Genomic DNA, 25,961 nt, shown 5'->3' on the forward strand with positions numbered 1-25,961 from the left:
TCTTAATGCTAATGATACAGATTCCTGAATTCATTTGCTTAGAATACCAAGTTGATGAATGTTACCCTAAAGAGTTTTTAAATGAGAACATAATCCAAAACAACATTAAATGAATGACATTATTTTACATTCTCTGGAATAAAGTGAGAGGGATAACATTTAAGAACTCACACGATGGATGCATATTTGACATCAAGAAAACATATGAGAATATAATAGCAAGAATTTAATATAATTTTCCTCAGGAGAGAGATTAATTTTCAAAATGCACAGAGAATGATAATACGGATTAGGTAATATTGTAAACAAGCTCACAATTACTGAATTGCCGCAGGGTGTATTTTCATATCCACGTGGCCAGCATTGAGCTTCTGCTTCCGATTAGTCAGAAAGAAAATTAACCTTTAAATATAAGCTATGTAGAAATTATTCATAGAAGATTCAAACAAACAAAATTGGTATAATTTAAACAACTGATGCCATAACAATTGAAAAGTCATAAACTCTATATGTGGCATTATCACCTTGTGTTTCAGAATAGCTTTGTTTGTTTGATTTTGACTTTGACTTTTTTTACATTAGCTGTACTTCTCTATGATCAATATTAACTATAAAAGGCAGGTATTTTCTAATGCAAATTAATTTCAATTGGAAATCGGATCTGGTGATCAATATAACTTTCAATTTTTTTTTTTTAAAGCAGAACACAAATCACTACACAACAAAGGGGCTACATATTTAAATATTGGGCTTCTCAGGTGGCTCGGTAGTGAAGGATCCACCTACCAATGCAGGAGATGCAGGAAACATGTATGCGCTCCATCCCTGGGTGGGGAAGCTACCCTGGAGATGGAAATGGCAACCCACTCCAATATTCTTGCCTGGAAAATCCCATGGACAGAGGAGCCTAGAGAGTTACAGTCCATGGGGTCTCAAAGAGTCGGACATGATGGAGAGACTGAACAACCACTCACACAAATCTAAATATTAAAAATTTAATAGAAATATTCTCCCAAGAGTAAAGAATTGCCTTAGTCAGATTAGGCAGCCATATCAGAATAACATAGATTGTGTAAAGAATCTGCATACAATGCAGGAGACCCGGGTTTCATCTCTGGATCCCCTGGAGAAGGGAATAGCTTACCCACTCCAGAATTCTTGCCGGGAGAATTCCATGGATAGAGGAGCCTGGCGGGCTGTAGTCCATGGGGGTCACAAGAGTTGGACATGATTGAAGAACTGGGTAGCTTAAACAACAGAGATGTATTCTTCACAGTTACAGAGGCTGGAAGTCCATGATCAGGTGCCCACATAGTCCAACAGACTGCCAAATTCTTAATGTATCTTCATGTAACAGCAGAGAGAGGAAGTAAACTCATCTGACTCTTATAAGGGCACTAATCCCATTCATAAGGGTTCCACTCTTACAACCTTATGTAAGCCAAATTCTCTCTCCATAACCCCATCTCCTAACACCATCACATGGAAGGTCAAGATTCAACATATGCATCTTGGGTGACACAAATATTCAGTCCACAACAAGAATCACATTTAACTGAATAAATACAGTTAAGTATGAAGGGACTAAATTAATATCTTGTAAAAGTGAAAGAGGTCCAAACCAGTCCATCCTAAAGGAGATCAGTCCTGGGTGTTCATTGGAAGGACTGATGCTGAAGCTGAAACTCGAGTACTTTGGCCACCTCATGCAAAGAGTTGACTCATTAGAAAAGACCTTGATGCTGGGAGGGATTGGGGGCAGGAGGAGAAGGGGACGACAGAGAATGAGATGGCTGGATAGCATCACTGACTGCATGGACATGAGTTTGGGTAAACTCCGGGAGTTGGTGATGGACAGGGAGGCCTGGCGTGCTGTGATTCATGGGGTTGCAAAGAGTCGGACACGACTGAGCGACTGAACTGAACTGAAAAGTAAACAACCAAAACAAAAATACTATGTAATTTATTAGTATGCATTCAGATATGCACATGTGCTTGTACATCACGGAAAATTTGTGGTCAACTTTTTATCTCTCAGGTGTTCTCCTTTTTAAAAGGTATAATTCAGAAAGCTGAATTTTTCTTCAGAAAACAGTTGCTTTAGAGTAAGAAGGGTTACATAAAAAGTGCTTCAAAATACATTATATTTTTTAAAAATTTCATTAAAGACCATCAGAACGTTCAAAGTGCTTCATCTCATCAAAATAATTACACTATTATTCTGAGCTATATATTTAAAAACATAAACACACATATTTTTATAAGTTAGCATTGTTTAGGTTCTCAGAATTTTATTTTGTTTTCACAAGTTAGTATTAAACCATGGACAGCTATACATTATTTTGACTTAGAAAATTTGATACCTCTTTAATCAAAACCAGCTAGTTACAGGCTTTTATTGTGCTATATCAGATCTCATGGGCCTTATAAATTACCTTCAACCACATCACCCACAAATAAATTCCCCAATTATGAGAGCTTGGCAAAACTATAACCTAGATGATGGTATGGGTTATGCAGGGAATTAAAGGTAAGAAAAACTAGAAATACTCATGATACGGGCAGGGCTTCAAAAGTGACATATCTTGTCACTAACGATACTGTGACCAATTTAAAGAAAACATATTTACAAACAGAAGAAAAGTTCTTAAGCACCCCCCCAAATATTCCAAAGATATTTATATTTATTGTTTTAAATAGAAAACTGCATTAGAGAGATACAATGTTTGTATTTTAATGATTCCAGAGTTCAACTCCAAAATATGTCTCTTAAGACATAAGTATCTGTGATCAAATTTTATGGAAATTTTAATCCTTAATATTTTAAATACTCACTCTCCAGTGAAAATTGAAAACTGAATTATTCACCATGCCATGCTCAAGTATATTGTTTTTAAGAAGCAAAGGAAAAGTACCTCTAGTAACAAGTTAAACTTTGAGAAGCAAGGAAAGTTTGCTTAAAGAGAGTTTTAAAAACTCATCTCCTGATGAATTATTTAAAATACGAAACCAATATTTGATATCCCTTTTTCAAAAGAAATCTGCCCAAGCACAATCATAATGACTATGTGCTCTTCCTTGTATTATACTCATTAAAATACATAATATGCTTACAGGAATAAAATCATCAGTTTCACAGGGGCAAATGTGGTTGCTATAAGCTCCAGAACTGGGTACTTTGTAAGAAAACTGCATCCCCATGAAATCAAAACATGTGTATCTATTACAGAATTTTGAGCTGTTTTAAATACCACACTTAACTATCTGCTATTCTGATTAAAAAAGAATAATGAAGCTCAAAGGAGGACAAATTTAGTTTTTTATGATAAAATAAAATATGTGTTATTACTGTTCTTTACTTTCATGATAAGGAATATTTTCAATTGTACAATTAAGGAAACAAAATCAGTCAGAGGGCAAGCAGATAAGCTTTTATTCCTCAATTTGTGCCACATTCCAATTGAAAAGCCAGACAGAATACTTAATTTCTTCTTCAGTTAATTGTTAAGAGGTTTTCATCATTAAGGATAAACCAATGGAAAATTTAGCTTCTTATTTACTATGGCCATTCAATGTCTTATAACACAGAGTACAGTTTGGCATGAACACTTTGGATTTTAATTCAATTTACAGTAACGCTTCCTTAAAATCATAGACCCTTACCTCATCGACCAATACTAATTTATATGTATGTTAAAAAATTAAAGCTCTGGTTTATTGTATATTAAATTGGAATACAGTGTATGGAATCAGTAAAATGACAACAAACATGTTCCATTATATCAGCAAACCTGCAAAGCTGGAATGTAGACTACTGTTCACAAATATAGATGGCTGAGAAAGACTATGTCAGTCAATGGTTAACTGCAATAATATTTATTTTCTAGTATTATAGTTTCTTTTCCTTCCCCCAAAGGGAAGTGTTTTCTATCAACACTGTCATAACAGATTTAATGTAGGTTGAATACCTGATTCCAATGACACCTGATAAGCAGAAGGGAAAACCAGGTAGCTCTGGTTGTCAGTAAATGATATCAGCAAATCATAATCTGGTCAACCTTGATCTAATGGAAATAAAAATGATAGATGGATTCAATTTAAAAGGGTGAAATACAGACATTTATAATGCACTTTGCTCCTAAGAAATCCTTCCCAAAAATATAATAATGAAAAATTGGGATGAAAAACACATCTATAATTACAAGTAATTGACCATAAACTATAATAAATAGCTTTCAAATGGAGAAACATTTGTACTTACAGTAGAAAGAATATTGACTGGCACACATATCTTGACAGGATGTGGATTTCACTGAATGTTACAGTCCTACACTGTCCTCCAAAGACTGAAATAACCATAATATAGAGTGTGAAAAAGTAAGAGAAAAACAATCCTGTCTTCATGAGTTTCCAGTTGTTTATTCCCAGATGGTAGAATATGGGGGTAAAGACAAAATTGCTGGTAGACTCTAATAGCTGTGACACAGACTGCAGCATAATACGGACCACTGGCATTACAGTGGGAAAGCTGGGGAAAGCAGCAATAACCACTAAAATACCAACAACATGGAGAAAGTAAAACCGAGAGTTCTACACTGTGAGGCACATTGACCCCCCCAAATGTCAACAGCAGAGAAATAATATGGTCTCTAGGCAGAAGATAAACCAAATCTGGGGAGATGAGCTTGAAACCTGAGATTTAAAAAGCTGCTGTGGGCTAATCATTCTCCTACCACTTCCCACACTGCTGCTGCTAAGTCGCTTCAGTCGTGTCCGACTCTGTGCAACCCTATAGACAGCAGCCCACCAGACTCCCCCGTCCCTGGGATTCTCCAGGCAAGAACACTGGAGTGGGTTGCCATTTCCTTCTCCAATGCATGAAAGTGAAAAGTGAAAGTGAAGTTGCTCAGTCGTGTCCAACTCTTCGCGATCCCATGGACTGCAGCCCACCTGGCTCCTCCGTCCATGAGATTTTCCAGGCAATAGTACTAGAGTGGGGTGCCATTGCCTTCTCCAACTTCCCACACTATAGTTGGCTAAATACCTGACTTCATTCAGTGATTAACAGAAATCAGCCCAGAAGGCAAAGAACAAAAGCACAATGAAAATGCAGATGAGGTTCATACTAGAGAAAACATTTTTGGGGTGGAAATGAAGGAAAAGTTTGTATAAATAATTCTCTATAGCCTCAAATAAATTATAGACATGATCTCATTAAGAGAGTCAAAAGCTCAAAAAGAAAAATTTAACAGAGACTATAAAAACAAGAAGAGAGAAATGAAAAATTGAAATGACACAGAGTGGGAAAGGAAGGGAAAAGAAGAAAACCAAAACCATTATGAAGTTGAAAATTACAACAGAGGGTTAAAAAACAAACACAAACAAAACTAAACACTTTTAGAGAAACAAAAGAACACTTTGAAAAAATGCGATTTAGACCCATAATAGGGGGAAAAATCCTGAAATAAATTCTGAAATCTAGGGTAAAAAGATATGGTATCTTTCAAACCTTTTGCTTTGACTATCTAAATTTCAATAATTTCTTCGGTCTTATCCTTGTATTTCTATCTTAAGTTGAGATAAAGATAAACGGAATATTTTAAAAATTATTTAAGAGCATTCATTTATGGAACATTTGGCTCAAATTTACAGGATTCTGTCTTTTAATCGGTCTTTCTAGTCTTCAATACAAACACTTGTACAAAAGTATCTAGCACAATATTCATGAAATATTAACAATTTCTTTGCAGTGGGATTTTGAGATGGTTCTTAATTTTCTGTGATACCTATATTTATTTTTTAAAAATCACATATTTTTATGAATGACAATGAACTCATTGGGGTACAAAAAAAAGAATTAGAAGGCAAAGATTGAGAGAAAAGAAAAATGAGATATCACCATTCTGTTACTAATTCTAGATTTATGGCCGTCTATTTCATAGCTCTTATGGCAATTAGATAATTTCTCTGAAACAGAAGCATAGCATGTTCATTTTCATCTTATTATCCTGCAAGATTTTCATTAAACTCCCACTAATCCAGGATCATATCTATTCTCTTTAGTAATTTACACAAAACTCTCTCTGTCCCAGCAGGTCTTTCCAACATCAGCAACTCTCACTTCCTCATGTTTACCTTGCTTCCCAGTACTGTGAACAATCTGTTGAAAGAGTTTCCTCTTGAAGTTCAAAATCTGTATCTCTTTTCATGCCTCAGAGGGTGGTGAAAATATGCTTTTGTTGTTTGTGGGAGTAGGCAGAGGGATAAGAACTCCCAGTTATTCTACAAAATTCAGTTTAAGATCTCTGTGAAGCCTTCCCTGCCATCACTCTTTTTTTCTCTCCATCAACAGACATACAATTACTTGCATTCTTCTTTCACTGTCTATACCAGTGCCATGCCAAGCAATATTAGAGGCTGATGCAAAAAGATAAATTATTAATACCAATCCCATATTTATTTAAAATTTAAGCATTTTGTTCATCATCAATTTTTGCATTAATTTTGATTTTAAATGATGGAAAAATGACCTTTCAGAGTTCTTTCCAGCACTTTTGCTTTTATCTTGGTCACTAACTTCTCTATGATTCATGTCCATTTGTAAAACAGGGTGATTCTACTCTCTGCCAACTCAAATTCAAGGTTTGTGAGGTTCAATTTAAAGTACACATTATTCAAATACTCTGTATATACACAAAATGCAAGCCCTTTTCAACTGTGGATTAATCATGTAAGTATATATTATCATCCCTAGTCATACCTGGAAGTTGGAAGTAATTACGTAGCAGCTAGTGAATATAGATCCTGGTACTGAAGGAAACAATTCTGAATTTCATCTTTAAATGATAGAGATAAGTACTTCCTTGGTGGTCCAGTGGTTAAGAATCTGCCTTGCAATGCAGAGGATGTGGGTTTGATTCCTGGTCGGGGAACTAAGATCCCACAGCCCGCAGCACACTGAAGCCTGTTTGCCACAAATGTATAGTCTGTGCATTGCAACAAAAGTTCCTGCACAATGCAATGACAATCCTGAGTGCCGCAAATAAGATGCAGCCAAAAATAAAAAGATAGAGACATAAAAAGGTACCATTTATAGTCATTCTTTTCCACAAACTGCCAGGATTTGGGCTCTCCTAATAACTTGTGATATTTTCTCATGGTGAAATGTGACTGGTTCTTCACAAGAATGTTCCATTAATGCATCTCTGAGTTATTGAAAAGATAGAAAAGATCATTTTAAAAAGTTAGCTTTGAATTAATTTGATGGAATTGAGTTAAGAAAAACAAACTGTATATTTTTACTACTAACATTGTGGGCAATAGAAATAATTCCTTTTCACAAGAATGATTAAACATTCTGGTCAATTTATTCTTCCATTTAACAACTAAGAATCTTTGGTTAGTTTTGTCCTTTCTCTTTGCTTGGCTACCTGAATTATTTTAAAAATCTTCTTCACATACAAAGGTAAAGACAAAATTATGAATCCACCTGTATCACTGATCTACAAATCTAAAACCATTTCTTTTTATTCCCTAAAAATCTGCAAGAATTGATAGGAGAAGAATTTCTTTAAAAAAAAAAAGAAAGCCAATGAACTATTCTTAAGAATAGGCCAACTGACAAGCAAGGAGCATTTTCCTCACCAAAAAAATACGGTCATTTTGTTGGAATAAAGAACAATCATAGCTTCTGACCACAATTTCAAACATCATCCTGAAGGCTATAAATCTACTCACATTCATGAAATAATTTATTATCAGCTTTTTTGTTATAAGTATTCTTTATTAAATATATACACATATACAAATTTTATTGGGCTTCATACTACTGGCATCAATTTGTAAATGAGGAGTTTGGATTGGATGATTTCTAAAATATTCTTCAGCCTTAAAATTATTGATGATTCTAAGAAACACCTAGAGACATAGCCAAGAAGGAATTCTCAGATATGATTCAAATTAATATTTAGTATTTGCACGTTTTATAGGTCTCATATACAACCATTTCAAGGCAATTCAACAACTAAAAAACTAATGCAAATTAATATATATATTTTCTAAAAAAATAAGAAATACTGTTGACAAGGTGGCCATTTCTATCAAAATAGTCCCCAAACATCCAGAACACATTCATTCACATACCCCAGATCAGGAAGAGAGAAGTACAGAAGAAAAATCTTGGAAGTAACACAACAAAAAAAACTAGGCCTAGATTTAGAGGCATAGGACTGCTGAAAGAAAATTAATAAAGCTGTTAAGCCTACCTAATAAAAAAAAGGAAAATCAGCACATGAAAATCCTGATAAACTGCATAACAGCCTCAGTAGCATCCTACCCCCAAGTCATGATTTTTTTTCCCTTTACTCCATTCTTTTACTGTTCTTATAATTTTAAAATACTCACCTTTGTTATGAAACTATATAAAAACTCCCCCAAGAATAAACATAAAACTTCCCAAAAATATGAACTATGGACACAAAAACTCCCTAGAAGCTTAGTATTTCACCAGCTGATATAGCTCTATGTTGGGAAAAGTATCTAAAAGGCTTTGTACTGAATTCCTGATTCTGATGATTCTGTGATTCTAATCAAATTCTATTCTGCTTCTATTCAAATTCTATATGTGATTCTGATCAAGTTTGAGACAGGTAATCTATAGGGTCCTACAGTGCCCAGATTACTACTTTGAGGTACACAGTGCTTTTCACTAAGAGAACAATCTTTACCACATTTTAATTATACATTGAAGTCACTTGCTGAAGTTGCGTTAATGTGTACTAATCTCAAAAGTGGCTATGTGAATAATACACTTGTAATCCTCTATCAATATAGCAGAAATGAATATTATGTCATCAGACTCTAAATAAACCTCCTACACTAAAGAAAGCAATGTCCTCTGCTAGTTGATGGCTCATTAGCATGCACTCACTCTCCTATTTGAGTAAAAGTGCAGGTAAAGGTGAAAGAGCTTTTCTAGAGAGACAGTGTCTAACATAGTGCCTGGAACATGGTAGGCTCTGAATAACTATATGTTGAAAGGATATATAACTGAATGAACTATTATCAAAAGGAATTCATACAATAAGTTAAACTTTGGCTCAAAGTACAGATTTTCTAGTCAACTGTTAACTCTTGTTTGGCCAGCACATGGCAGGAACACATTTCTCCTGGTCTCTGTCTTTGTTGCAGCAGAGGTTTCACTCTATTGGTCAGTATTTGTTGTGTTCCATTTGCCTTTTTAAATTGTTTCATATAAGAGGAAAAGTCCTTTTCTTGAAGATACTAAGAGGATCTCCAGAAGTTACTGTGGCATATCATATCCAACGATTCTGATTAAGAGCAGTGCCACTGGGAAATTTAGGGTGGTTGGTTGATATTCATAGTGTGCATTAGAAAATACCATAGACTATTTTCAAAATTCAATGCATAAATATGCACCATGGATCTCTAATAGCCCTGTTTTGCTTGTCCCAACTTTTCAGGATAGTCTGTATTCCATCTAATTTGAATACTGAATTGATTCTATTTAAATCATCTTTCTGAAATGAAAGATAGCTCACTTTCCCTTCACTAAGGAATTAATTAACTCTCCCAATGACTGGCTTGAATTTTTTAAATGGAAAAATTACATGGAATTTTTATTTTTGTAAAGAACAATTGTTTATCTTTAAAAACATTTAAAAAGACATTCTGTGTGAAGTTCATCATCTTTTAGGAAACTACTATAGCAACAAAATTACATTAGACTTTCTGATTTCTCCATAGTGTCCTTAGATAAGTAAACAACCCAATAGACCATATTAAATGCCCCAAATGTTACTGGAAAGAGAATGCGGGCATATTTGTCTATTTTACTTGTGCCAGATCCAGAAGGTGGTGGAGCAGAGGGAGTAGTAGTGGCTGATAACTTCCCCGAAGTCCCTATGCTATTAACTGTGGTCTTAATTCGCTGCAGTCTTGATCCAAACACATGCTGGGTAGAAGCAGATCCAACTGGGACTTGTCGGGGCACATACCCAGTTCTACTAGGAGTAGAAGGAAGAGCAGATGGAATTGCTCTTGCGGCAGATATAGTTTCAGCTGCATTTGCACGGCTAAATGGGTTTGGACTGGAAGCTAAGTAAGACTGTGGTGTGGCTTCAGAAGATCCTTGAACAACCGTGGAAGACTTGCTAGAATGGTTTCCCACATCAGTTCTGCTGCCAACATCAGATTCAGAGTGAACCAAGGCGTTGGCTCTTTTTCTCATGCTCAAATTGGCATTTGTGTTCTGAAAAGGTATATTAAAAATTATATTGGTTACATAATTTTATGCAATTATACAAAATTTAAATGGATCAAATACTTACAAATTAGCTGTTTTCATAAGCCTTTATTAATGTGCTACAGTCATTCAGCTTTTTGTGAAAGCTTAAGAATATCTAACTTAAAAAGGACACATATATATTTGAAACTCTGAATGAAGCATCTTCTATTTCAAAATATTTTCCATTCTTATGAATAATTAGAATTTAAATCTATGGAAAGATTAGGCTTTTAGAACTTTGAACTAGAGTTATACTTGACTTTACTTTAAGGGTTCATGATGATAACTGTACAACATCTTTCTACAGTTTTACTGATATGCTGTATACATTTCAATGAGTTTAGTAAATGTTTGCTTTATAAACAAGAATGATATCTATTTTTGTGCACAGAATAAAAACAATAGCCATCTATATGTGTATAATATTCCTTTAAAAAGACAGGAACTCCAAAACCTTACTTTCTAAATCTCTGGGAATTATTTTCATAATCTTACATTGACATTATTATATAAAATCTAGAAGTCCTAATGCATTTTAGTTTTTCACCACAATTAATAATGTGAATAGAAAGGAAAATAATTTTTAAATAAACTGTTGTATTATAATATAAATATCATCACCATATCATTCATTAATATCTGAGTTCAAACTATTTACCAATAGTGTTTAAATCAAAATGGAATTCACCGTTTTCCATAAAATGATTTTATGTATAGAATAAGACTGTATCTGAATACAGATGGTAAGCATTAAAATTCTTATATTTTGACAGGCATGATAAATAACCATAGAGCCAACTATAGATTGTCCATACTAATGAAGGAAAGCAATTGCTCAAACAATTCCCAAAATAATCATGTCTATCTTTAGAAGATACTGTGACTTTTTGCAACAATCTTTCCTCTTTGATTATGTTTATTCTAAGTTATACTAAAGGTATATTGTAATTGCTTTTTCCACCCTCTTTTCCCACCATTTTATGAAATAAATGGTGGGTAAGGAGATGGAGAAGTACAGAGGAGAGAGACACATGATGAAGAAAAGCTCACAAGTGGATGATTAGGAGCCAACTTGCAAGGAACTTTATGGATAATATTATACAAAATTACTTGTGAGCTCCCTTTACAGAGAAATATTTATTTTACATGTAAAATATTTTTCCAATACTACACTTATTGAACAAGTTGAAAGCGTTCAGTCCATACATATCTCATAGACTTGTGAATTATGGCTTCAAGTTCCCTGAGTAGAGAGAGAAGAAAAAGCCTTGCAACAGGCAGAGGCAAAGCAGGATCTGAAAAGGTTTAGGAAGTATTTTTCATGTCAGCCTGGAGTATTCTTCTAAACAGGTTGCAGCTGAACTCATGAAAAACTGTAGTCTCACATATGTCACATAATTTGAGTGGAAACAAGTGAAACCAAAATTAACATCAACCTAAAAGCTAAAGGTATCATTATTTGCCTTGTGCTTTTCCTGTACAAGATACATTATAAACATCACCTGATTTGCATTTCTCTGATAATGAGTGATGTTGAGCATGGCATTGAAACATGTATAATATCATGTATGAAATGAGTTGCCAGTCCAGGTTCAATGCAGGATACTGGATGCTTGGGGCTGGTGCACTGGGACGACCCAGAGGGATGGTATGGGGAGGGAGGAGGGAGGAGGGTTCAGGATGGGGAACACATGTATACCTGTGGCAGATCCATTTCGATATTTGGCAAAACTAATACAATATTGTAAAATTTTAAAATAAAATTAAAAAAAAATAAACATCACCTGATTAATCCTCAGATTTTAAATCCCTTTTTACAGAATTAATTTTAAGATGTTACATTCAAGATGAAAAATATAAATAATAAGGTATATCCACAACATTTAAAGAGTTTATACTATCATTGGGAAGATAATATGCACTCCCACACACATGATGCAATCAAAAATATAAGAAAAAGTAAAATAGAATGAAGGGTCAAGCTGTGGCAAAATATTAAATATACTAAGAAAAGAAGGGAAGAAAGTAATAAAGGGCTGATTGGAGAAGCAAGAGAGAAATACATCTTTTCAAATACAGCATGATATTTGCATACTGCCTTCTTCCACCAAAAATTGGGTTGCCCATAATCTTTAGAAACTCCTATTTTCCCTCAGACTAAATTCTAAGAATTGGAGATTTCTGCTTCTGGCCAAAATGGAGCAACAGGAACTGAATTTACTGTCTCATAGGAAATGACAAAAAAAAAATTTGTAAAACAACTGTTTTTTAAGAGATTGAGCATTAGAGAACACAGGACACAATCACTGAGAGAGAAAAAACAAAACTCAGTTTACATGCTGTGGTGGAGGAAAGAATACACGAGCAATCTGACAGACCCCCTACATTGAGGAGATGAAGCTGAGAACGTGATGAAATCAAGGTGGCTAGAATTCACAGGAAAAAATAGCAGAGAATTTGATACTGGGGGGAAAAAAATGCCCCAAAATCCCGAAGAGTCCCCAGTGAGAATTTTGCTTGCACAGATCCACTTTTGAGCATGAGTTAACTACCCAAGGCAAAAAGAACCACCTGACAGGATTAGAAAAAACAGTGCACAGCACATACCAAGCCAGGAAGAGCGCATGTTCCCTCCAGACATAGTGGAAAATCTCAACATTTAGGTAGCATTTGGTGGAGTCCTCAGAAGAGCCTTGCCTCAGTAATATGGAATAGTTAGCTCCACAGACTGTTTCAATCCTGCCTAATGAATTTTAAAAGTGAGATCTTAAAAGGCGAAACTATAAGTGACTTAACTGTGCCTCAGAAGGAAGCACAAGAACATTTGTAGGACCCTGTCTTCCTTTCTTCCAGATTAGAATCCTTTTGAAATATTCTGAAATACCAACTGTGAGTTATGTTCTAATATAACTGATTGCTTCCCACATGGCACTCGTTGTAAAGAACCCGCATGCCAATGCTGGAGATGTAAGAGATGCGGATTCAATTCCTTGGTCGGGAAGATCCCCTGGAGGAGTAAATGGTAACCCACTCCAGTATTATTGCTGGGAAATCCCATAGACAGAATTGCTTGGCGGGCCCCAGTCCATGGGACACAACCGAGCATGCATGCAGCTCACAGCAGTAGAAAAAAATCACAGAAGAAGGGTTATGGTGCATGAAAGTCACAGAGTGAGTGACTAACTGAGTGTTCTGCCATGTTGTACAGCCTCTGGATACTCAAATATGGGGGAGACATTAAAGAACTTCATAAACTACACCTACAGGAGTTAGTCAAGTATTTGTAATAGTCAAGTATATTGTTTAAAAATTATTCAAGACTTGGAAATCAGAAAGGAATACAGCATGTCCCTGCAATGTCATTGTGGAGCATGGTTTAAAAAGTCTGCCCAAGGATTATCAAGTCTCGTGGAGAGTATACTTGAGTTTGATTCTGCTATTTAATATTGGATTTGACCCCAAACACTGTGAGTTACACATTAACTTCTAGATTACTGTTCAGTGGAAAGGAGCACCAAAGGTTATGGTTTTGACTCCCTGAAGGATATTAACTAATTCTGTATCTAATCTAGCAGTCTCATTCTAGTGTTCTTTTCAAATGACAATAATAATGGTTACTTATAGGCATTCCTCCCAAAAAGATTTTGAGCCAGTTTTACTAATAAGTGAAGCGACTTAGCAGCAGCAGCAGCAGCAGTATCCCCCTTAATTAATGAATTAGACAAAACCTTGACATAGATTAATTCCATATTTGTATGACTCATGTTTTTGATGTTTTGAAAATTATATTGACACTACCCACTACCTGGCAAGTTTTAAATATCAAAGTAATATAAGCACAGACTTGAAGAATATGTCTCGAGAAAACAGTGAGTTCAAGTCAAAGAGGCAGAATCAGTCTGTGACTGGAAAAAAGAATCAATGAAGCATGAGACTTTATGAAAGTAGAGGAAGCAGTATGAAGTATGCCACTAGGATTACCATCTGAAAAAAAATCAAATCTTTTTATTCCCAGTTTTACAGTATTAGTGAACTTCTAGGATAGAAAGCTATCTTATTAATCATAGTAAGCTAATGCACATAGCAGGCATCTACTTCATTTTTAATAAATTTCACTGAAATGGATATAATACAGAGTCAAGATTCCTTTTCAGATTAAAGAGCAAGTTTCAGAAACTTTCTATCTGACCTTCAGATGACTATCTCTTTGTTTACGCACATATGTCCATAATATTGCAGATAACACCTAAGGTGTATAAATTATCTGGACTTGAACCCAGGTCTGACTAAGAATGCCTAAGAAGTCTCAATACTCTAAATATCATAACCTACAAAAGCAGAGAAGAACTAGACTGATTCAAGGCTTAAATCCTTGCTCTTTGCCAGGCAGTCAAATGATACTGAAGTTATTTTGCATTGATGTCTAAAGGTCCTCAATGTAAAAAGTAGTTGTCATTTTCCCTGATGACAAACTCTAAAAGGATTGAGAAATCTGCTAACCTAACTGGCACAGGACTCGCTAGGAATAATATCCACACAGCCTTCAAGTATTGGAGCCACCAATGTGTCAGTCAGAGTGAGGTTATGTTTCATGCACAGGGTTGAGTATCTCTATCAGTATTCAGCAGATGTACAGTGGTTACAAACAAGAAAAGCACCTAAGCTTCACTTGAATTTTAAAAAATGATTTAGTTTGAGATCATTTTGTCATTAGTCACAATAGCCTGAAGCAAGGGAAACTGTCGGATAGAGATGTGAGGTGGCAGATTTAAACATTACCAACAAATTAAAGCAGCAACAGGCAAACAGGAGCAAATCCAAGCAATTCGTCAATCATGACTGTGATCTGACACGATTTCTAAAGAAGTATTATCAACTGCAAAGAGAAAATTCATCTCAACTTATTACTCTAGCAGCAATGAGATAAAGTGACTATGCAGAACGCAAGCCACATTCATCTTGCTTATTTGAAAAGCTAATGAAGTTTAATAAAATGTAATTTAACCCTTCTAAATTAAAAACAAACAAGGCTAATAATGAACAGGTTTATCTTCTAGAATATCAATGAGTCACGTACCAAAAAAAAAAAATCCAATCATGCAAAGACATTTATTCAAGGCCTGTTCTGACAGGGCTTCAGGGGTTAGACACACATCTTATTTAATAAAGAAATAAACAATAAATGGTAAGAGCAGATGAAAAACTAAATCCCAAGGTAATGATTCATGGAAGACCTTCAGTAGTGTTTTTTTTTTTTTAAATGTTACCGAACAGAAATGAAAAACATTCCCTACAAATAAACATGTTAAATATTTCATCAGTTGTTACCAGGGGATTCCAACACACACTGAACAACAAAATGTAGAAATGAAAATGCCGAGTTCTCTATTTATTGTATTTCATTTCCTCCCAATGTTAGCTTTTAATTCAGTGTTTGCATTTCCATAAGCTGTAGAAATATTACTTTCAATATCAGGCACTGGGATAAGAAATTTATGTTTTCAATTTGGAATTACCAGAGAATATGGTCTTACAGAATTCATTCATGTTGTCTTGCATATTTAGAAGTTGAAAGAAGTAGGGTTTCTTGAAGATAAGTGATCTTTGGTTAGTTTTATTTCACAGTGATTCCTAGTGCTTCTTTTTATTTGCCAAGACTTTGTAGGTTAAATAGATGGCTGTTGCTGCTGCTGCTGCTAAGTCACTTCAGTCGTGTCCAACTCTGTGTGACCCCATAGAGGGCAGCCCACCAGGCTCCCCCGTCCCTGGGATTCTCCAGGCAAGAACACTGGAGTGGGTTGCCATTTCCTTCTCCAATGCATGAAAGTGAAAAGTGAAAGTGAAGTCGCTCAGTCATGTCCGACCCTCAGTGACCCCATGGACTGCAGCCTTCCAGGCTCCTCCGTCCATGGGATTTTCCAGGCAAGAGTACTGGAGTGGGGTGCCATTGCCTTCTCCGACCCTATTTGGAGGACATGTTATTTATTAGTTATGCTACCGCCAGTCATCAGGGATTAGAAAATGGGAAATGTTGGCTAAACTGAATTGTGAGTCATCAAATCAGACTGTCCTGGACTCGAACACTGAATTTGCCATTTATCAGCTGTGGGATATTTGACAACTTACTAAATCTCTTGAAACCTCAAAGTTCTTATTAAAGCAGGAGTAATAATGGTCCTTCCTCATAAGGAATAAATAAGACAATGCATGCAAGGCACTCAGTACCTAGTAGGCATCAAAGGATATTGTATAGAAATAATTCAGAAGGCAGATAACAAGATCCTGTTTCTGAAATAAAAAGATATGTCATTCAAGAACAAATCATTACAGACAACAAGATTTTAGAAAATTTTTTCTATGTTTCTATAAAAGTAATGTGCCTGCTTTGAATAATCAGAAAGGTAGAGGGAGCTGAAGACAGTCTGTGATGAAGTCAGCCATGAAAACGATGTTGCTGGCAAAAATTAGAATAAATACAAGGAAATATAAAATGCAATAATGAAATTAAAACAGATTTTAGACATAATAAAGGTAAGAATTAATTCTAGAGTAAATCCTATGGTATAAGACAAATATAAAAAGCTCATCTGGGAAAACAGCAACAGCAGCAATAATGGTTAATTTTTACCGAGTGGTTCTTCTGCACCTGACACTTACCTAACATGCTTTTAATTAACCAACTACCACAACCAATCCTGGGCTTCCCTGGTGGCTCAGACAGTAAAGAATCTGACTGTAATGCAGGAGACCTGGGTTCGACCCCTGAGTCAGGAAGATCCCCTGGAGAAGGGAATAACAACTCACTCCAGTATTCTTGCCTGGGAAATCCCATGGACAGAGGACCCTGGTGGCCTACAGTCCATGGGGTCACAGAGTTGGACACGACTGAGTGACTCACACAGCCAATCCTAAAGGAAATCAACCCTGAATATTAATTGGAAGGACTGATGTGGAAGATGAAACTCCAATACTTTAGCCACCTGATGCCAAGAGCCAGCTCATTGGAAAAGATCCTCATGCTGGGAAAGATTGAAGGCAGGAGGAAAAGGGAGCGACAGAGGATGAGTTGGTTGAATGGCATCACCGATTTGATGGACATGAGTTTGAGCAAACTCTGGGAGATGGTGAGGGACAGGGAAGCCTGGCATGCTATAATCCTTGGGGTTGCAGAGTCGAAAATGACTTACTGACTGAACAACAACCACAAACACAACCATATGCCAAAGCTATATGTAAGAAAAACAATAGCCACAAGTATTTCAATGTCCAGAAAAGATGTGAATTATATTTTTTAAAAAGCGTCTCATGTATTAACATATCAGTTCACTGATCTCTTTCTGAAACATTCCAACTACCAGTAAAGTCTAGAAACTGGTAACCAGGGAAAAGACTGGAGGAACTGTTGTAATCCAACCTATAGGATGATATTCACCCTTCACTATGCTATGAAAAGACATACCCAGAATGTTGGCTCACAATTAGAACTTTGGCAACTCAGTTTGGCTGGCCCACTTTCTCAATATAATGGAATATTAAAAAGAGTTGTATCTGTGGAAATACTGGTCTGGCATTATAGTATCACTCTTTTTATTTTTTTTTATTTAAATGACAGTAGCCAAAGGACTTTTTTCCACATTTAAATTAGAAGAAATGAGACAATGAAAGACACCAAACTGGGGATAGCAGAAGGCAACAAATGTCAAAAAAAGGTAGAGTGAAACATTAAAAAGTTGTAATCATTGCTATGGACTGAATTATGGCCCCTCAAAATTCATATGTTGGAAGCCTAACTCCTCAAGGTCCTATACTGGAGATAGGATCTTTAAGGAAGTTATATTAAATGAGGTCATAAGAATGAAGCCCTGATCAGACAGAACTAATGTCCTTACGAAAGAGAAAGAGACACCAGCAAACCCTTTCTCTGTGTCATCTGAGGACACAGCAGGAAGGCAGTCACCTGCAAACAGAAAAAGAGCTCTCATCAGAAACCTGAATGGCCAGAACCTTGATCTTGGATTTTCTAGTCCCTAGAAATATGAAAATAAATTTCTGTTATTTAATTCAACTGATCTATCTTATTTGGCTATGGCAACCTCAGGAATCTAAGATAATCATCTAACTTTAATACATTTAAGACATACATCTTAATATTTTAAAATAATGAATGTTAACTTTTTCTCATAGGAAAAAAAAAAAAAAACAAAACCTAAACAGTTCTCTCTTCTCAGGTATTTTGTTTCTAGTTTGTTCTCTCTTCTCCACTGAGTGAGTATCCTCTTTTGATAACCCCCCAAATCCTAGGTTGAGTTAAGATATGTAGAGAAATTGAGATGCTTTTAACAGGAATTAAGCATGGATTTCTTTGTAACATTTTAAATTTTGTCCTTAACGAATGAAAACACTTCCATATATCCACCAGGGGGGCATCGACATCATCTTTCTAAACTGGTCAAAGTTGCTTAGATATGAATTCTCCACGATATCTCTTGAGTTCCTTTCAGTTTTCCTTAATCCTAATCAGAGGACTTGAGTCAACCAGGATTTTCATTTAAGCTTCTAATTTGGACTTAGCTCCAGGTCCTTCTTTAACTACTCAATATTTTTCATAAAATATTTTTATTTTCCTTTCAGATGATGATTTTCATGTGACAATGTATGTATATGTATCGTGGATTTCAAAACATACATGTGTTTAAGTATTGAAAAAAGTCATTAAAAATAATTTATAACTTTTGCTCATATTTTATATTAAGGATATTTTTAATACTTAAAATTAAAGGTAATATATGTAGATACCTGATAAAATATTACAAAAGAAATCTTACCATGGTTTTTAATTTCTAACTTGGGTGTCCAAACAAATTCATTTTTTTAATAAACCACATCATCCTATGAAAATGATTTGTTTCAGCTTGAAAATATTCAGAAAATTGTATTTGAACTTAGAAAACATTTGGACAATGCTTTTCTTAATATAGACTTCATATGATTTGATCAAAATAAAATTGTGCTATAATAAATAGCCATGCAGAAAAATTCAGATCCCTGCCAATCCTATAGGAGGCTGGCATAGCAAGCAGTCTGAGTCACAATTTTATCTGCCTCAGCAAAGACAACAGGGGCAATGTCTAAAAAGAAATAATTTATCAGGACTAGATCTGCAGTGTACTTCTGCTTGGGGAGAAAGTTCTAAAGCTGAAGAATTAGCAGCCAAGTCATTTAGTAAAATCACAACCATTCTGCATTAAGGAAGCCTTTGATGAGCCAAGAGCCTTACCTAAAGGAAGCCGACTTTCTCTGGAACATTAGATAATGTTTACCCACTGAATCTAAACATTCATGATGACTTTAACAGATTCATTTTTAGGAAAAAAGGCTCAGGTTGCATGCTTCCTCTCTCGTTGGAAATGAGTAACAGAATATCTACATTTAAGTTGAAAAGCAATGAAGGACTTATCAAAGGCACTGATCTACCCAATTCATTCATTCATTGAACAATATGTATTGAGTGTCTAAATTTTCAAGTATCTTGTTGGGCATGGGGAGTACAGAGGTGAAAAGGCACAGGCCTTACAACTTCTACCAGGAATTATTAAGAAGTTATAATAAGCAATAAATTCTATCATGGAAAAAATTTTTAATTAGGGAGTACATGACATAGCCTGACTGCTGGGAAAGTCTCTTCGTAAAAGTAACACATAAGCTGAAATTTAGGGATGATTAAGTCTTAACCACATTCCTGGATGGCAGTTAAGACTTGGTAAACTTTGGTAAACAATCCACCTGTCAATGCAGGAGACACAAGCTCAGTCCCTGGGTTGGGAAAATCTCCTGCAGAAGGAAATGGCAACCCACTCCAGTATTCTTACCTGGGAAATCCCATGGACAGAGGAGCGTGGCGGGCTACAGTCCATGGGGTCGCAAAGAGTTGGACTAGACCGAACACACACGCATGCACAAGTATTAACCATAGGGAAGAGGGATGCTAGAGGAAGGAAAATTGGCCTGCCTGCTGGCAGGAGGACAATTTTCAAAGATTTCTCTCTATGGTGTAAGGATAAAGAAGGCCAATAACCTTCTTTGTCAGTTAAAATTTGAAATCCCTTGAGGACGTTCTAAAATCTTCCTTTTCTTTTTTTACCCTTGTATTTTCTTGAAATAGACTGTTAAAGCAATGCTTCACATTCACAGGCTACTCTAAATAATTAATGTCTGATATTAGCACTTGCCAAACAGAAGTCTTGAATCTTTATCAACATCTCTACCATGTATTGAGCACTTACTATGGACCAAGCCCTACACTAATAACCTAAAACATTATCTACAGCCACCCAGGTAATATAATAGTATTAATATTCTTATTTTCCCAATAAGGACACTGAAGCCTTGGAAAGTTGGTTACTTCTAAGACCAGACAGTCAAAATGAGCTACAGTCATAATCTGCATCCCAAAGCAACAATTTTAGCCACTTCAGGAAGTTGCTTACAGAATATATGTTAATTTGCCATGTTAGAAAGCTACCATAATGGAGTTGGAAGAAAGCATAACTTATCTGAAATATGTGCACACAACCCAAACCAGGTTAAGCAACATTTATAAACAGCTTGGTTTTTCAGATTTGGATTTTAGTTACATTAATCCAATTTCTATTATAAGGTAACTACTGTACTAATGTTTGACCCACATTATCCCACAAAAAAATCTTCCTCTGATTAATCCTTCCTTTCCAGTATGTGTAAAAATTGTAAAATTCTTACGAATTTTTCTGTTCTTCCTAATATTTGCCCTACTTCTTTGGTGCTTAGTTGTCATAATATGCTTACAGATAATACGTTGTTTCCCATATACCTTCTATAGTCTACAGTCAGACCTAAATAAATATTTACAAATAGGTCCACATTTTGGTGATTTACTGTATAGAAAATTTTATCTTAACCACAAAGGTAAACTAGCAGTGCAAAATTTCTTTTTAATTGAAGAAAACTTCTCTTTGGGTTGTGTGAAAAATGAACCATCACCGTCATTCAAAATACACATCTTCTGTATGATGAACCATTTTTATGAAGTTCTTCTGCAAAAAGGAAGCTGTGTTCCAACTTCCTTCCATAGACTTTACGTTCGGTTTGAATATATAATTTTCGAAAGATGCTTATAAAATTGCTACTCAAAATTATGGAAAAACTAAAACATCTCCCCCTCGGGTTCATAGGACACTGCAATTTCAACTTTAATTGTAATCCAGGGAAGATATCAACATAAACACTAGCTCTAGTTTCTGACTTGAAAATGATTCTTCAAACTGTGCTTAGTTGTTCAGTTGTGTCCAACTCTTTGTGATCCCATGGACTGTCAGGCTCCCATCCCTGTCAGTCTCCTCTTGTCCATGGGGATTCTCTAGGCAAGAATACTGGAATGGGTTGCCATGCCCTCCTCCAGGGGATCTTCCCAAACCCAGGTCTCCCACGTTGCAAGAGAAATTTTTACCATCTGAACCACAAGGGAAGAGAACATGTAATTATCTGCAAATAATTAAAGTAAATGAAGTTCAACAACGCATGTGCCAAATTATATATAAAGTAAATGTGTGCGCACATGTGCATGTAGCAGAAAAGGACTCATTAAGTACCTATTGCATATGCTTTTGTATTTTAAACATCAATCCCATTCCCTAGACTTTATGAATGGAAGCACAGTCAATTGGTCATAAAAGCGTATGTTGAATTACCTTTTAAACACAATTCATTACAAATCTCCATCTATAGTAAAACAGCATATTCAGTCAGCAGAACAAATTGATATTCTACCACAACACCAGTTGTCAAACAGATAACCCCACAAATCGCTGAGGCCATTTGGACTTTCTCCAGGAAATAACGTGACTTATCCTGAGGAGGAAGTGCCACGCTATTACCTGCAGTTTTCAATGAGGGATTAGCAAGACCATTTGGTGTTTAATAAGGCTCTCATGTTGAAACAGCTGTTCATCCAAAGTGAAAATTTTAAAACTTTCTCTGAGCCTAGATAATCTTACTTGAGCTAGAAAATAAGGTATTAGACTCTTTTGCATGTTCTACCACTTTAGGACAAGAAAGCCAATTTTGCACTTCAGTAAAGGCAGATTGCAAATTTAGCAGGAATTAAACCAGTAGCTGAGTTGCAATTTATGGTAAATGGCTCATCAGCACATTAATGTATATCACCAACATAACCACTTCAGCCTAGCAGGCCAGAAACTAAAAGACACAAATATCTGGTATGCAGCAAGGGAAATGTGCCCTTTATTTGTTGTTGTTTCGTTGCTAAGACGTGTCCAACTCTTCTGGGTCCCCATGAACTGTAGCCTACCAGATTCCTCTGTCCATGGGATTTCCCAGGCAAGAATACTGGAGTGGGTTGCTGTACACTTCTCCAAGGGATCTTCCTGACCCAGAGTTGGAACCCACATCTCCTACATTGGCAGGCAGATTCTTTACCACTGAGCCACCAGGGAAGCCCTTGCCCTCTACAGACATCTACAAAATAAATTCTAAAACTGAAAGCTGCCAAATATCTATCCTCATTTTTATCCTTGTTGGCAGTATATTGAAAGTTAAAAACCAATGTCAGAACTGTAGGTTCTAAATACTAGCTGGGTTACCTTGGAGAAATTATTTAGCCTCTCTGTGCTACATATTTCTCCTGGCTAAAATGAAGATAATAATGATAACTTCTTAGAGTTATTGATGGAGTAGTATTCATAAAGTGCTTAACACTTTACCTGAAGTTGGTAAGTGATCAATACTTGTGAAATATCATTTTGATATTGCTATTCATAATCTAGAACAAAAATGTAGATAGTCCCTGTGAGATAAATTATTATAATAGAAGTTTCCATTATTTCTATACTCAGATATTCATTGTATTTTTTTCAATAGAACTAATGTTGAATGAATACTGTAAATATCTACCTCAGAAAATGTTGGAAATATATGGGAACACTACATTGGGTGTCCTTTTCAAAATTCATGCTATTTCCTATTCCTCGGTGAAGACAATCATCTCCATTCCTCAGAGCAATGCTGCTACTGCTGCTAAGTCACTTCAGTCACGTCCGACTCTGTGTGACCCCAGAGACGGCAGCCAACCAGGTTCCCCTGTCCCTGGGATTCTCCAGGCAAGAACACTGGAGTGGGTTGCCATTTTCTCCTCAATGCGTGAAAGTGAAAAGTGAAAGTGAAGTCGCTCAGTTGTGTCTGACTCTTCACAACCCCATGGATGCAGCCCACCAGGCTCCCAAGTCCCTGGGATTCTCCAGGCAAGAGTACTGGAGTGGGGTGCCATTGCCTTCTCTAAGCATCAGCTAAAACCCAATTTGCCTTGATCTGACAGTTATAGGAAGAGATAAGTAAGGACTCCCATTTAAAAGGTTTCCTTCTGGGCTGATGGATGTTTGAGGAGAGCATAAAATCAACAATCCTGGGAATATTGTTTTACTTAATCATGCTAGCAATTAAAAAATATTTGCACTTTCCCAACATAGAACATACTAAAATTTATCTCATGTTACAAAGAAGGGGATGAAAATATCAAGTCCCACAACTCCTTAACCTTTGAGCCCTTCCAGATTCCACTCTATCATTGCCAGTTTAGGGAAACATCTTCTACACTTAATGTTTCCACTTCTCCATGGTCATTTACTCTTCAACCCACTGTTTATTAATTTCCCTTCCTATCTTTCCCTTGCAACTTTTTGTATTTTAATCCAATAAGAACTTTTAAATATCTGCATCTTACATACTGCTTTGGCAGCATCTAACACTGCTGATTATTTCTTTCTCTGTTAAATGGGTCCAATAAATTCCACAATCCAGGCATGTTCCATTTACATACTCTCTTCAGTGTGGAATACTCTTCCTCAAATACGAATCCTAAAATGTTACATTTCCAGAGGGCTCAACCCTCAGACATTTCAGTTCTTCCAGTCTTCAGGAAATGAATAAACTAGTCCAGAGGCTTAGATTACCATCTTTATATGTGTATCATAAAATCAATGTCTATTTCTCAAATTTTTATCCAACTTGAAGACCCATACAGCAACAGGATTCAGGAACATAACAAAGTTTTAAATTTATCCATTCATATATTCATTCAATTCAGTTCAGTTCAGTCACTCAGTCATGTACGACTTTTTGCGACCCCATGGACTGCAGCAGGCCAGGCCTCCCTGTCCATAACCAACTCCTGGAGTTTACTCAAAACTCATGTCCATTAAGTCAGTGATGCGATCCAACCATCTCATCCTCTGTCGTCCCCTTCTCCTCCCACCTTCAATCTTTCCTAGCATCAGGGGCTTTTCAAATGAGTCATTTCTTCACATCAGGTGGCCAAAGTATTGGAGTTTCAGCTTCAACATCAGTCCTTCCAATGAATATTCAGGACTGATTTCCTTTAGGATGGACTGGTTGGACCTCTTCTCTGTCCAAGGGACTCTCAAGAGTCTTCTTCAATACCACAGTTCAAAAGCATCAATTATTCGGTGCTCAGCTTTCTTTAAGTCCGACCCTCACATCCATACATGACTACTGGAAAAACCATAGCCTTGACTAGACGGACCTTGTTGACAAAATGATGTCTCTGCTTTTTAACAGCCCATCTATGTTGTCATAACTTTTATTCCAAGGAGCAAGTGTATCTTAATTTCATGGCTGCAGTCACCATCTGCAGTGATTTTGGAGCCTCAAAAATAAAGTCTATTCTGTTTCCATTGTTCCCCCATCTATTTGCCATGAAGTGATGGGACCAGATGCCATGATCTTAGTTTTCTGAATGTTAAGTTTTAAGCCAACTTTTTCTCTCTCCTCTTTTACTTTTATCAAGAGGCTCTTTAGTTCTTCTTCGCTTTCTGCCATAAGGATGGTGTCATCTGCATATCTGAGGTGTTTGATATTTCTCCCGGCAATCTTGATTTCAGCTTGTGCTTCATCCAGCCCAGGGTTTCTCACGATGTACTGTGCAGAGAAATTAAATAAGCAGAGTGACAATATACAGCCTTGATGTACTCCTTTTCCTATTTGGAACCAGTCTGTTGTTCCATGTCCAGTTCTAACTGTTGCTTCCTGACCTGCATACAGGTTTCTTAAGAGGCAGATCAGGTGGTCTGGTATTCCCATCTCTTTCAGAATTTTCCAGAGTTTATTGTGATCCACACAGTCAAAGGCTTTGGCATAGTCAATAAAGCAGAAATAGATGTTTTTCTGGAACTCTCTTGCTTTTTCCATGATCCAGTGGATGTTGGCAATTTGATCTCTGGTTCTTCTACCTTTTCTAAAACCAGCTTGAACATATGGAAGTTCATGGGTCATGTACAGCTGAAGCCTGGCTTGGAGACTTTTGAGCATTACTTTACTAGAGTGTGAGATGAGTACAATTGTGCAGTAGTTTGAGCATTTTTTGGCATTGCCTTTCTTTGGGATTGGAATGAAAACTGATCTTTTCCAGTCCTGTGGCCACTGCTGAGTTTTCCAAATTTGCTGGCATATTGAGTGCAGCACTTTCACAGCATCATTTTTAGGATTTGAAATAGCTCAACTGGAATTCCATCACCTCCACTAGCTTTGTTCATAGTGATGCTTCCCAAGGCCCACTTGACCTTGCATTCCAGGATGTCTGGCTCTA

The 25,961-nt window shown here is 36.2% G+C and overlaps 1 protein-coding gene across 1 annotated transcript in view; it reads right to left on the reverse strand.

The window, feature by feature from the left end:
• Positions 1–7,762: 7,762 nt before the first annotated feature.
• GABRA4 (gamma-aminobutyric acid type A receptor alpha4 subunit) overlaps positions 7,763–25,961 on the reverse strand; it is a 77,028-nt gene continuing 58,829 nt past the window's right edge. The window contains exon 9 of the mRNA XM_027544414.1: positions 7,763–10,270. Within this exon, the coding sequence (XP_027400215.1) occupies positions 9,737–10,270 (534 nt within the window). The 3' untranslated portion in view covers positions 7,763–9,736. The remainder of the gene's footprint in view (positions 10,271–25,961) is intronic.

This window comes from Bos indicus x Bos taurus, chromosome 6 (genome assembly GCF_003369695.1).
Source record: "Bos indicus x Bos taurus breed Angus x Brahman F1 hybrid chromosome 6, Bos_hybrid_MaternalHap_v2.0, whole genome shotgun sequence".
In the NCBI taxonomy this organism is placed as follows: Eukaryota; Metazoa; Chordata; class Mammalia; order Artiodactyla; family Bovidae; genus Bos; species Bos indicus x Bos taurus.